This window comes from Pongo abelii, chromosome 18, assembly GCF_028885655.2.
Source record: "Pongo abelii isolate AG06213 chromosome 18, NHGRI_mPonAbe1-v2.0_pri, whole genome shotgun sequence".
In the NCBI taxonomy this organism is placed as follows: Eukaryota; Metazoa; Chordata; class Mammalia; order Primates; family Hominidae; genus Pongo; species Pongo abelii.
In genome coordinates, this window is record NC_072003.2 from 66,502,743 (window position 1) to 66,516,979 (window position 14,237).

The window sequence follows — 14,237 nt, forward strand, 5'->3', positions numbered from 1 at the left end:
GCTGGGACACAAAAGGAGAGAAGGTAAAAGAGGCATTTGGATTCCAGAGTCAATAATGAGCCAGAAGTGAGTGTTGAATTATTCAGCCTCCTGTATTGATCCATTGATCTCTATCTGCAGCTCTTGGTTTATTCTTGGTTGGTATTTCCTGTGTCTCAGACACTGATAAGAGAAATGGAAGGAGGAGGAGGAACAGATTCTTAAGACTCAAGAAAAGAGAAGAGGTGATGTCAAAGAGAAATTTGGCAACATACATCAGGAACCTTAAAATGTCCATATCTTTTGACCTAGTGGTTCTACTTTTGGAAATTGATCCTAAAAACACTATCCAGAACTTTTTTGTTTTGTTTTGTTTTTGTTTTTTGTTTGAGGCAGAGTCTCACTCTGTTGCTTGCCCAGGCTGGAGTGCAGTGGCACAATCTCGGCTCACTGCAAGTTCTGCCTCCCGGGTTCACGCCATTCTCCTGCCTCAGCCTCCCGAGTAGCTGGGACTACAGGCGCCCGCCACTACGCCCAGCTAATTTTTTGCATTTTTTAGTAGATGCAGGGTTTCACTGTGTTAGCCAGGATGGTCTCCATCTCCTGACCTCATGATCCGCCACCTCGGCCTCCCAAAGTGCTGGGATTACAGGTGTGAGCCACCACACCCGGCCTGTATGTCCTAAATTTTCTACAAAAAAAAAAGTACAAGTTTTAAATAACTTTAAAAAGTCTTAAGGGTGAGGGGAGAGACCCTCATATGAAGGCTTCACAGTAAAGTAAACAAATTAGTGTAGAACTAAATCCTCCCAGAATCCAGGGGACTGCTATGTCCCAGGCGGGCTGACCATCTCCTTGGCACATAGCATGGAGCCAAATGAATAAATGGATGCTGTGGGGCAGTCATTCCATGGAGGACAATCAGAGGCCCATGAACATATTTAAAGAAGAAGTATAGCCTGGACAACATAGTGAGACCCCATCTCTAAAAAAATTTTTTTTTATTATTAATTACCCAAGCATGGTGGCACCTGTAGTCCCAGCTACTTGCTACTTGCTACTCAGGAGGCTGAGGTGAGAGGATTGCTTGACCCCAGGAGGTCAAGGCTGCAGTAAACCATGATTGCACCACTGCACTCCAGCCTGGGTGAAACAGGAAGACCTTGCCGCAAAAGAGAAAGAAAGAAGAAAGATGAGTTTTCCCAATAGAGAAACAGGAGGAAGTCATGGTATGGGCATGTGGGGAATGGAAACAGGCCAGTATGGCTGGATTGCAGGGTGCCATGGGGAGAAATGATGGGAGATAGTGTTGGAAAGTAGGGATTGTCAGGGGGTTATAAATGCTAGGCTGAGGGCCTTTGTCTTTCTGCCCCAAGTTTCTTCAATCTTGGGGGAGGGGTCTTAAGCAAAAGGCTGGTGTGGTTAGAGCTCACCCCAGCTCTCATCACATTATATTATTATTATTACTACCATTATCATTGTTATTACCATTATTATTATTCCCTAGCCTCCTAGTCTAGTCTGTTTCCCATCACTTGTCAGAAACTAGGAGAGCAGGGGAGGGGAAGGGGAGCAGTCCAAGGCAGCCCTCTAAGATCATCAGCCAGGCTTCCTGACCCCAGCTTGGCCCTCTTCCCACCACAGTAGGCTCAGTCCTGCCATCCCCAGGCACCCAGACAAACTCCTCCACCCCCAACCCCCATGACAAAGAGGCTCATTTGGAGCCTGGGCAAGATTTGCAAACGTCAAACTTATAATTACAAGGATGAAATCATCTGGTTCCTTTTAAGCAAACGGGTTTATTGATCCCAACACTAAAGAAATGCTATTCTGGGGAAACTTGCTCCTCTCTGCTTTCCTTTCCCTATGGGATGGCTGAGCTGGGGGAGGGTGGCTGGAGGGCTCAGAAGGGGGAGATGCCCCTGGGAGGGAGGGGAGATTCTTTGGGCCCGAGGGTGGATTTTACAGTATATAAATTATATTTCAAAAAGAAAAAAATTCTTTAGGGCCCAGGAAACTGCCACACTCGGGCAGATGACACCCTCATCCTGAATTAAGGCCCATCGCCTTCTAAAAACTAGAAGCTGAGTGGAGCCAGGGTTTTAGGCAATGTGCCAGCCACTAATTTTCCTTGTCTCCCACTCCTCTTAAGTCTCATTTGTGGCTCCAGATCCTATTTCAGCTTCAAGATGGTACAATATTTTCTCAGTAACTGAAGGGAAACTATTTCCTTAGAAAAAATGCATCAGAGGCTCAGAGACTTCCTCTGTGAGGAGAGGCAAAGGTGGGTGGCTGCTGACACCAGACCTGGATAAAACCACCCTTTCTGCTGGGCCTGCGGAGGCAGGACATCTAGACTTTGACCTTCCAAGCCAAGAAGGGACAAACAGGCTCAGAGATAGGAATGCCCAGTCCTCAAGGGCAGACCCACATCCTGCCACAAGGCCCACAATAGAACCCCTTTCTTCAACCTGTGGGGACCCTTCTAGAACATGGTGGGGTGCTCCCAGAGGAATAACCCCAGACATAGTCTTTTATGAGTTTGTAGTTCAGTGAGGGCAGCAGGCAGGACTTTTGGTATCTCCACTAGGTCTCAGAGTAGAATGATTAAAATCACCACCTGGGGTCACTTAGACCCTGTGAATCTCAGTTGGCCCATCTGTAGAATAGGATCAATAATACTAAACTTACAGGTTTGTGGTGAGGAAGGAATGAGGATGATATATCCCAATGCTTAGCTAGTTTCTTTAGAGTAGGGGGGGTCTCACTCTCTTGCCTAGGATGGCCTCGAACTCCTGGCCTCAAGTGATCCTCCCACTTCCGCTTCCCAAAGTGCTGAGATTACAGGTGTGCACCACCATGCCCAGCCCCCATTTTGTTATTTCAAATGGATCAGGGTCTCGTCACTGTCCTTTTTTACTTTTTTTTTTTTTTTTTAGACAGAGTCTTGCTCTGTCACCCAGGCTGGAGTGCAGTGGTGCAATCTCGGCTCACTGCAACCTCTGCCTCCCGGGTTCAAGTGATTCTCCTGTCTCAGCCTCCAGAGTAGCTGGGATTACAGGCGCACGCTGCCACGCACAGCTAATTTTTTGTATTTTAGTGGAGACGGGGTTTCACTGTGTTGCCCAGGCTGGTCTCGAGCTCCTGAGCTCAGGCAGTCCACCCGCCTCAGCCTCCCAAAGTGCTAGGATTACAGACGTGAACCACTGCTCCTGGCCTTATTTACTTTTTCAAAGTCTGTTTCCTCATCTCTCAGAAGGAGACAGAAGACCTGACTTAGAAGATGGTTGTGTGGGCCGGGCGCGGTGGCTCACGCCTGTAATCCCAGCACTTTGGGAGGCCAAGGCGGGCAGAACGCCTGAGGTTGGGAGTTCGAGACTAGCCTGCCCTTCTCTACTAAAAATACAAAAATTAGCTGGGCGTGGTGGCAGCCGCCTGTAATCCGAGCTACTTAGGAAGCTGAGGCAGGAGAATTGGTTGAACCCGGGAGGCGGAGGTTGCAGTGAGCCGAGATCACGCCAGTGCACTCCAGCCTGGGCAACAGAGTGAGACTCCGTCTAAAAAAAAAAAAAAAAAAGAAAGTGGTTTTGTGAATTAACTGTGATAAGGTACATGAAGGCACCCTGAAAAGAGCTTCACAGTTGCACTAGGCAAGTGAGGGTTCCTGTGCTCTGCTCAGCTTCATTGTGTATTATCTACTTACCCACCCAAGATCAGCTTTAGGAGCCTGCAGGAGCAGCCACCCACCTAGGAAGTTAGGGAGATACTCAGAGGAGGCCCTTGACTGGCTTGAATCCTTACGAAAGGAAGATTCCAGATGACAGGACTTCAGATAATTCAGTCAGGTTTTGGGACAGTAGAGGCAGATGTTTCTTGGCACAGAAGAGACACCTCTAAGCTTCCATGAGTGGGCCTTAGTAGAGCTGGATCTTAGCAAACCCCCTTAGCAAACACCCATAGCATGGTGTCTGGGCCAACCCATACCCAACTCAACAGCTGCCAAAGCTGTTAGGAGCACAGACTTAAGTGTACCTTACATGGGTGAAAATTTCCTTTATAAATTTCCTTTAATTCAGTTTTTTTAAATAAGTGAAAAAAAATTAACAACCAAAAAGGCATATAGAGGTCAGCCGAGGAGATGGCCTCCTTCAGCCTGTGGCTTATTTCCCGGTCATCCTGGCTGTTGGATGCCAGACTACACCGAATGTGGCTTACCCTGTGGCCTGGAGTTGCCCAAGGCTCTCTGTGGGGCTGCTGTTCTGGGTCTGCTTGGCAGGCTTTGCTGTCCCTTTCCCTTAGGACATCATTCCTCCCCTCCATGAGGCTGACAATGAGAGCGCCCTGCCCTGCTCTGCACTCCCACCCCTCCAGGTCTAGCTCCCTTGACCCTGACCTTTTCCTTGCCTAAGCTCATGGCCATCAAGGCCATTCTAGAGATCTTTCCATTTTTATTTATTCCACATTTCCCATGGCAGAAACAATTATTGCTAGAGTCTTCGGCCAAGATCAACTTGGAGGTCTGTGAGCCCTCCTTGGACCCATTGTGGAGCAAGAGCGCTTCCTGGTGGATTTTTTCCCCCCCGAGACGGAGTTATGCTCTTGTCCCCCAGGCTGGGGTGCAATGGCACGATCTTGGCTCACTGCAACCTCTGCCTCCCAGGTTCAACCGATTCTCCTGCCTCAGCTTCCGAGTAGCTGTTTGAGACGGAGTCTTGCTCTGTGACCCAGGCTGGAGTGCAGTGGCACCATCTCGGCTCACTACAACCTCCACCTCCCGGGTTCAAGCGATTCTCCTGCCTCAGCCTCCTGAGTAGCTGAGACTACAGGCGTGTGCCACCACACCCCGCTAATTTTTGTACTTTTAGTAGAGACGGGTTTTGCCATGTTGACCAGGCCGGCCTCGAGCTCTTGATCTCAGGTGATCAGCCCGCCTCGGCCTCCCAAAGTGCTGGGATTAGGCCAGGCGCGGTGGCTTATGCCTGTAATCCCAGTACTTTGGGAGGCCGAGGCGGGCAGATCACCTGAGGTCAGGAGTTCGAGACCAGCCTGACCAACATGGCGAAACCCCGTCTCTACTAAAAATACAAAAAAATTAGCCGGGCGTGGTGGTGGGCGCCTGTAATTCCAAATACTCGGGAGGCAGAGGCAGAAGAATCGCTTGAACCCAGGAGGCGGAGGTTGCAGCGAGCCGAGATCGCGCCATTGCACTCCAGCCTGGGCGACAGGGCGAGACTCTGTTTAAAAAAAAAAAGGGGGGGGGGGGCTGGGATTACGGGTATGAGCTACCGCGCCCGGCCACAGGACTAATTTTGAATCAAACTCTGCCATAAATCCCATGTCAGACTTTCTCCAGTTTGGGCTAAACAACTTCCCTAGAATTTATGGATCTTATTTTTGCAGCTGATTGCACATTGAGTAAGTATATGGACTGGCAATCGGTTACATTCTTAACTCAGCTTGTTCTTCTTTAGAAACTTAAATTTATTGGGCTCCCACTGTGCGCTAGACCCACATAAAGGTTCTCACGCTAACACTGCAAACCTAGGAGTGTCTGCATTTTGGAAATAAGGAAACTGAGGTTTAGTGGTCCAGTTCTTATCTAAGGCCCCAGCCAGCAGGTAGTGTAGCTGAGTGGGATCCCATCTAAGACTCATCTGACTCGAAAAGCCACGACCTTTCCACCATGACTTGGTTGGATTCTTTGGTCCGTTTCCACCTCAGTCTTCAACGTGCACAGCCTACACCCCTGCCGGTCGGTTTAGGGACGAAAAGTCCCCAAGGACTTAGGTTTCCTCGCGTTCAAGTGACAATCTGGGGTTACTCCGCGCACCTGGGGAACCCAGAAGTTCCAGATGGCCGAGGAAGGGCAGAAGAAAAGGCCTGCGCTGGCTACTCGCGTCTGCTAAAGGCCAGGCGGATCCCCCAACGGCAGCTCCACGCCGAGTGGCCGCGGGCGAGCAGGGGGAAAGGGGCCATGGTGCAGAAGGAGCCCCGGGGCGCCACAGCCCGGCCGCTCAGCCAGCAGGCGGGTGGCGCATGCGCGGCACGGGCCGCGGAGTTGTGAATGGTGCGTCTTGTTTGCCGGAGTTGGAGGCGGGCGGGCGCGCGAGGAGGAGGGGTGGGGCCGGCGGGGACGGGGTGGGCGGTGAGAGGAAGTGGCGGCGGCGGCGGCGGCCGGGGGCGGCGAGAGCTGGGGCTGCGCGGGCGGCAGGCAACGGCTGAGGCGGCGGCGGCGTGGGTTGGGCTCGAGCGGGCCGCGGCGCCTCAGACTCCCCGGAACGGGAGCCCACGCGGGCGGGCGCCTGAAACAAAGGGAAGCGGGCGTCCGGGCGCCGCGGGTGGGCGGTCAGTCGGTCAGCGCGGAGCCAGCCAGCGGGTGCCCGCGCAAGCCCCGAGCGCGGCCGGCCGGCGCGGCCTCAGGGCGGGAAGATGCCGCGCGTCGTGCCCGACCAGAGAAGCAAGTTCGAGAACGAGGAGTTCTTTAGGAAGCTGAGCCGCGAGTGTGAGGTGAGGCGGGCGGGCGGCTAGGAGGCCGCAGCGCGCCCCGAGTGGGCCCGGGCGGAGAAAAGTTTGGGTGGCGCGGCCCCCGGGAGTCCCGGTCGGTGCGCCCGCGGAGGGGCAATCTCGCCGGGGCGGCCATCACCCGCAGCCTCTGCTTGCACTTATCGGCGCCGCGCTGGGAGGGCGGGCGCGCGGGCGGTGCCGCGGATTTGGCTCCTGATTTCGGGCCGTCTTGCCTTGTAGATTAAGTACACGGGCTTCAGGGACCGGCCCCACGAGGAACGCCAGGCGCGCTTCCAGAACGCCTGCCGCGACGGCCGCTCGGAAATCGTAAGTCGGCTGGCCCGGGGCGCAGATCGGGGCGCGCGCGGGTCACTTGTTGCGCGGGGCCGCCGCGGCCCAGGCCGGTTCCGGACGGCGGCGCGGCTGCCGCGGCTCCCGCGGCTCCCGGAACTAAGTGGGCGCCGTCTCACTTCCTACTCGGGATTCAAAATGCGAAACCAGATGCCGCGGGCCGGTGCTCGCGGGGAGACGCTTTCCCTGGGGCTCGCCGCGGTGGCGCGTGTCGGCCAACGGAGCACCGCGAATGGAGCTCGAACCCGAGCCAGACTAAACAAGCGAAGGGCATTGTTTAGGCGGCGACACCGAAGAAGGGTTCAGGGTATTTGTAGCAAGCAAACCCCCATGCGGAAAAAGAACTGGAGCTTCATTCAAGGTCGGAGATAGTTTGTTTCTTAGAAGGTAGATCTGTCGGTAATTCTCTATGTCAAGCGGTCTCCCTCCCAGATCGCCGAGAAGAAATCTTTCCTCCAGTTATTTATTCTAATAGAGAGGGGAGGGGGGGGGAAAGGCCCTAAAAGTGTCATTTTCTTAGAATGTTAAGCTTCAGGAGAATCAGAAAGAAACCATTATCCCCATGTCCTGAGTAGGGCTGCCGTTCCTAAAAACTGCGCAGATGGGCGAAACCCACGGTTGATCTCGAGGTCCTTGTTTTAGGAGGCAGATTTGGTGCGTCTTCACCAGACCTTGGGTTGAAAAAGAAAATCCAAGGGTCCTAGTTCTTCTCATCTCTTTTTGGTTTGCCTTGGTGGTAGTGCTGATGAGGAGGGAATGGTAGGAAGAAACCAAGAAAAGAGATTGATTATTATTATTTTTTTGAGGTAGAGTCTTGCTCTGTTGCCCAGGCTGGAGTACAGTGGCTCTATCTCGGCTCACTGCAACCTTCGCCTCCTGGGTTCAAGCGATTTTCCTGCCTCAGCCTCTTGAGTAGCTAGGATTACAGGTGCCTGCCACTACGCCCGGCTAATTTTTGCATTTTTAGTAGAGGCGGGGTTTCACCTTGTTGGCCAAGCTGGCCTCCTGACCTCAAGTGATCCTCCCTCCTCGACCTCCCAGAGTGCTGGGATTACAGGTGTGAGCCACCGCGTCCGGCCTGATTATTTTTTAAAAAGTTGAAGCACTGTCTCATGGAATGCTGTTACTCTCTGCTCGGTAACTTGGACTCATTGCATTGTTAGAGGCTTGAAGCTAGGTGCGATTTGAATTTGGGTTAACAGTAGGAAGACATTGGAAATTTACTCCTCCCACCCCCTTTATAAAACCAGTTTATTTTTATTCAGATATAATTCATATGCCATAAAATTCTCCCTTTACATCACTGAACTCAAATTTATTTTTAAAGAATATTTTGATATTTTAAGTGAAGGCTCTTTAGAGTTGTAATAGAAGATACTGGTTAAATTTATCAGGAGCTTCTGAATATTTGGTCATTAGTGCATATTATGAAAGACAGTCTCAAGCTTTTAGCCCACTTGCAAGTTTCTTGAGTAATTGTAGTATTTATATGATTGAAGTGCATAAGACATACTTTTAGGTTTTGGCACTGAGTGGTATAAGAAAAGAATTCATTAGCTGGTGCGATGATCGTGTCATCCTTTGCTTGGGTTACCTTTTGCAAAAGGAAGGTAGTACACCTGCCGATACAATTTCCTGGAGGTAAAGGATGCAAGTGTAAAAGATAAGATACAAAGTACTTGTACTCTCAGTTTGCTTTTTTGTTTGTTTTGAGACGGAGTCTCACTCTGTTACCCAGGCTGGAGCACAGCAGCGTGATCTTGGCTCGCTGCAACTTCGCCTCCCGGGTTATAGCGATTCTCCTGCCTCAGCCTCCTGAGTAGCTGGGATTACAGGCACACACCACCACGCCCGGCTAATTTTTTTGTATTTTTAGTAGAGACAGGGTTTCACCATGTTGGCCAGGCTGGTTTTGAACTCCTGACCTTAAGTAATCCTCCCACCTCGGCCTTCCAAAGTGCTGGGATTACAGGTGTGAGCCACCGCGTCTGGCCTTGTTTCGTTTTTTTTTTTTTAAGAGAGGTCTTGCTGTGTGGCCTAGGCTGGGGTGCAGTGGCTGTTCACAGGCACAATCATAAAGCACTACAGCCTCAAACTTCTGGGCTCAAGCGATCCTCTTGCCTCAGCCTCCCAAGAGCTAGGACTACAGGCTTGGCATCACCATACGCAGCCCCATGTGTTATATTATTATCGCTATCTTTGAAAGCTGAATTTTTTTGGAAATTTGGTGAATCATAGCTAGTAGGGTGTTTTCTGTCATCTCAGACTTTGCTGAATGGAATTATGAATTCAACCCATAGGATATCTGAAATGCTGTAATATTATAGTAGTATTATAGGTGGTTAATGTTTGTCATGAATTGGTTTCCAGGATGAATTAGACATTCTAGACCTTCCCCGCTTCCAAATATCTGATCCTCACCTGAGCCCAGGAGGTCGAGGCTGCAGTTAGCCATGATCGCACCACTGCACTCCAGCCTGGGTGACAGAGTGAGACCCTGTCTCCAAAAATAAAACAAATATCTGATCCGACACATTTTACAAGTTTTAAATTTCTGAGAAGTAGTAAAGGTTAAAGAAGGTAGATTGAATGCTGTGTGAGGTTTGCACTTAAGATGGCTCATGTCTTATTTTGTTAAATAATGTAACTATTGGTATTTGGAGAGGAATTTCACATTTCCTAGTTTTCTGTCTTTCTAGTTTCCCTCCTTTAATTCAGTGTTAACCCACATTTAATTACAGAATCCTTAGCTCCGAGAGGGTAGAGACCTCATTAATTCTGTATAAACCCCTCTGGATACAGCTATTTTTCACAATACCTTTTATATCAGAGGTACTTGATTATTTGAATTTAGAGGCTACTTAATTTAATGCCTGAAATTTATCTTATGACTTATGAACAGGCTGTGGTTTCTTCCTATTTGGCTGTGGAAAAAGGCATTATTTTGCCTGTTCTGACAGCAGCCATAAATGGCAAGGATATCCATAGTTCTCAAAACTATTCCCAACCTTTCTCCTGCCCCAGTTGTCCTCTTCTTATTTGGAACATCTCCTTAATGTATCAGTGAGGTTAATGAAGAATTCATTTTGCTGTTGCCCATGCTGGAGTGCAGTGGCACGATCTCGGCTCACTGCAACCTCCGCCCCCCAGGTTCAAGTGATTCTCTTGACCCAGCCTCCTGAGTAGCCGGAATTACAGGCATACACCACCACGCCCAGCTAATTTTTGTATTTTTAGTAGAGACTGAGTTTCATCATGTTTGCCAGGCTGGTCTCGAACTCCTGACCTCAGGTGATCCACTGACCTCGGCCTCCCAAAGTGCTGGGATTACAAGCGTGAGCCACCACTCCCAGCCTCATTTTGCATTTAGATGTGAAATAATTTAAGGGCTGTGTTGATCATCTCGCTTTAACTATAAAACTCAATCAGCCTCCTTATTTTATGCCAGTTGAGTTTTTAACTGTAAAACCCAATCAGCATTAAATAAAAGTGAACACAGGTAGAAGAATCTGTGGTAGAATCTGATTTATTCTTTTTTGAGACTGGATCTTACCTCTGTCACCCTGGCTGGAGTGCAGTGGTGCCATCTCGGTTCACTGCAACCTCCACCTCCTGCTTCAGCCTCCTGACTAGCTGGGATTACAGGCGCCTACCACCACGCCTGGCTGGTTTTTGTATTTTTAGTAGAGATGGGTTTCACCATGTTGGCCAGGCTGGTCTCCAACTCCTGGCCTCAAGTGATGTGCCTGCCTTGGTGAGCCACTGCACCCAGCCTTGATTTATTCTTACCAATTCTTTTTTTTTTTTTTTTTTTGAGACGGAGTCTCGCTCTGTCGCCCAGGCTGGAGTGCAGTGGCGCGATCTCGGCTCACTGCAAGCTCCGCCTCCTGGGTTCACGCCATTCTTCTGCCTCAGCCTCCCCAGTAGCTGGGACTGCAGTCGCCCGCCACCACGCCCAGCTGATTTTGTTTTTGTACTTTTAGTAGAGACAGGGTTTCACCGTTTTTTTTTGTTTTTGTTTTTTTTTTGAGATGGCGTCTCGCACTTGTCGGCTAGGCTGGAGTGCAATGGCACGATCTTGGCTCTCGGCTCACTGCAACCTCGCCTCTTGGGTTCACATGATTCTCCTGCCTCAGCCTCCCGAGTAGCTAGGATTACAGGCGCACACCACCACACCCGGCTAATTTGTTGTATTTTTAGTAGAGATGGGGTTTCACTATGTTGGCCAGACTGGTGTTAAACTTCTGACCTCGTGATCCGCCCGTGTTGGCCTCCCAAAGTGCTGGGATTACAGGCTTGAGCCACCGCACCTGGCCTGTTGTTACCAATTCTTATGTAGTAAGAATGTTGAAGACGTCTTCAACACTAATAATCAATTAAATAAAAAATATTTATAAGAAGTATGGTTACTCCGTGGTGAGAAGAGTAAAAACTAATACATATTTCTAATTCTAAAGATTGAATGGTAAAAAGTATGTTGGATTGGCACAAGGTGTGCTATTTTATAATTTGTGAAACCTATAAAACATAAGACAACCTGGAAATCTTAAATATAGGCGTCATACTAGTGTAGCATTTTAATGTTTTCATTTTGTTTCTTTTTTTCTTTATTTTCCTATGACAATGTTGACACCATATTAATATTTTGGAACAGACTTTTTCCAACTCTTACGTATATGTAGGTATTTCATTAAAAGAATTCCATGGTCAGATAAGTTTGGAAAATGTAATTCTAGAATGATCTGTGTTTACCACTTCTGTTTCAGAGAGGGATCTTTATGAGATAATGGGCATATAGTGATGAGGGAGGAAATCTCTTCTGAGGTTGGCATCAAGACAGGAGATGAGGTAATACGATCTGCAGAGTGTCTTAGCACAGAACTGATTTGGGGTACACTGGAGGTGGAAGGATTTGCTACTAGGTGAATACTGAAGAAACAAGCCACAGGGATTTTGACACAGGGCATTCGTTCATGGGCTGAGTCTTTTCTGCCACCACTCTGCTCTGAGAATTTCATTATCTGAAGCTGAAAAAGTTGGCTTTCTTGTTGAGCTTAAAGTTATTTCTCATATCATTCAGCAAACACTTTCATAGCATTTACTTGGTACTGTTTTAAGCACTTTACAAATAACTAATTTGTGAGGAAACTGAGGTATGCTTCAGGTCATACAGCCTGGGCGGTTTCCCTCCCAGAAACTGCTTTTTTTTTTAACTAGTGTTGGGGGGTTTTTTGTTAAGACTTATGCTCATAGTGCATGGGAAGTTTTTTTTGTTTTTTGTTTTTGCGATGGAGTCTCGCCTTGTTGTCCAGGCTGGAGCACAGTGGTGTGATCTCGGCTGACTGCATGCAACCTCTGCCTCCCAAGTTCAAGTGATTCTCCTGCCTCAGCCTCCCAAGTAGCTGGGATTACAGGCGTCTGCCACCACGCCCAGCTGATTTTTTGTGTTTTTAGTAGAGACAGGGTTTCACCATGTTGGCCAGGCTGGTCTTGTACTCCCGACCTCAGATGGTCCACCCGCCTTGCCTCCCAGAGGGCTGGGATTACAAGTGTGAACCACCGCTCCTGGCCTGAAAGATTTTTTTAAATGATGTTGTAATATTGATGCTAGTTCAGTTTCTATGCATATAAAACATTTACCACATGAAAATGGTACCCCAGTTGATTAGGGAAATGCCATCAAAGAGGTTTAGAGATTTAGCATTTAGGTTGACAAGTGTACTGACAGTGCCAGTAATAGAAGTAGGAAGTATAATTTTTACCTCTAAAGAATCTAAGCTGTTAACTAACCATCAGGGGAACTATTGGATAGCTAACTTGGTTGATGGCTTCAAACAAATTGCCCCAAATGTGAACCTCTTAATTTGAGATGAAGACTCTATGCATGGAAACAAATTATGCTTCAGAACTTAATTAGTAGAATAAACCAAACAAAAAACTTTTTCTGGTTTCAGCAAAGAAGAGTTTACATTTAGATGATGAAAAAATGTATTTTTTCAAAAATGCTCTTACTTATTTTTTTCTTAATTTCCTTTGGGAAAGGGGTAATGTCTTTGTTTTTTGCATGAGGGAAATATAGAGGTAACTTGCTCAAGGGCTACATAAAATGACACTTTATTGAAGTGGTTTTAGATTGTTCCATCTGTTGAGCTCTAACATCCAAATCTTTTATAAATATTAGATGAATACTTTTCTCTTTGTTGTAGTCAGATCAAGTTCTCCTAAAGTCAAATGTTAGAAAAGACATATTTTTAAAAATCATCTAAGGTTTTAGAGAGTACTGTCACATCTCATGCCGACGTATGGTTTATCAGAGGAGAGACAATTCCAAGTGCATTTTTTATGTACTGCCTGCTATGCAGTGTTTCAGCAAGGGAAATCAAGGAAAATTAAAGTGTCTCATTTATACAGTTTAAATTGTGGTGTTCTTTAAAATTCAAAATCTTTAGATTTTCAGTGATTTTTACATTTAAAAATAGAAGTTTTTAAATGCAAAGATGGATGGTGGCTTCTGGTTAGACATTAGCAGTGTGAGATCCTAACGTCAGCAAAAAATGACCTGAAAGAAAGTATTGATTCCATGTCTGATTTTATATTTAAGCAGCCAATGGCAAATGTCCTCAAAATGGAATCAGATGTTTGTAACTTAATACTTAAGAAAAATGATGAGTGCGTGTTTTTTTACTTTTAAGTATTCTCTGTGCTGCCTAGCTTAAGACATAAACTGATGTAAAAATAAATGACTGCCTGCATAATTTATGTAATGTCCTGCTCCTGATCCTGTTTGTATTGATTTTTCTAAAAGGCTTTTGTGGCCACAGGAACCAATCTGTCTCTCCAGTTTTTTCCGGCCAGCTGGCAGGGAGAACAGCGACAAACACCTAGCCGAGAGTATGTCGACTTAGAAAGAGAAGCAGGCAAGGTAGGAAACGTTTCTTTGCAATTTAAAATACTGTGGGTTGTTTTGTTAGAGATTATCTGGTAATTTACATTTTAATAAAGATCACAGATCTGATCATACCGGCATATGCTCAGATTTGTTTTCATTCCATGTTATAAGGATGTAATATAATTTTTTGTGTGTGTGTGATGGCGTTTCGCTCTTGTTGCCCAGGCTGGAGTGCAGTGGCGTGATCTTGGTTCACTGCAACCTCCGCCTTCCAGTTTCAAGTGATTCTCCTGCCTCAGCCTTCGGAGTAGCTGGGATTACAGGTACCCGCCACCACATCTGGCTAATTTTTTGTATTTTTAGTAGAGATGGGGTTTCACCATGTTGGCCAGGCTGGTCTCAAACTCCTGACCTTGTGATCCGCCCACCTCTGCCTCCCAAAGTGTTGGGATTACAGGCGTGAGCTACTGTGCCCAGCCAATATAATTTTTTAAAACCACTGTTAAAATTTTAT

The 14,237-nt window shown here is 47.6% G+C and overlaps 1 protein-coding gene across 4 annotated transcripts in view; it reads left to right on the forward strand.

Annotated features, from left to right (window-relative positions):
• The first annotated feature begins 6,153 nt into the window (after positions 1 to 6,153).
• The window catches only part of CBFB (core-binding factor subunit beta), a 73,910-nt gene continuing 65,826 nt past the window's right edge, over positions 6,154 to 14,237 (forward strand). The window contains exons 1-3 of one of the 4 annotated variants that reach the window (XM_024233492.3): positions 6,154 to 6,486; positions 6,724 to 6,810; positions 13,640 to 13,756. In XM_024233492.3, the coding sequence (XP_024089260.1) occupies positions 6,409 to 6,486; positions 6,724 to 6,810; positions 13,640 to 13,756 (282 nt within the window). In that variant the 5' untranslated portion in view covers positions 6,154 to 6,408. The remainder of the gene's footprint in view (positions 6,487 to 6,723; positions 6,811 to 13,639; positions 13,757 to 14,237) is intronic. The other 3 variants (XM_024233493.3, XM_024233494.3, XM_063717661.1) reach the window with 3 other exon arrangements.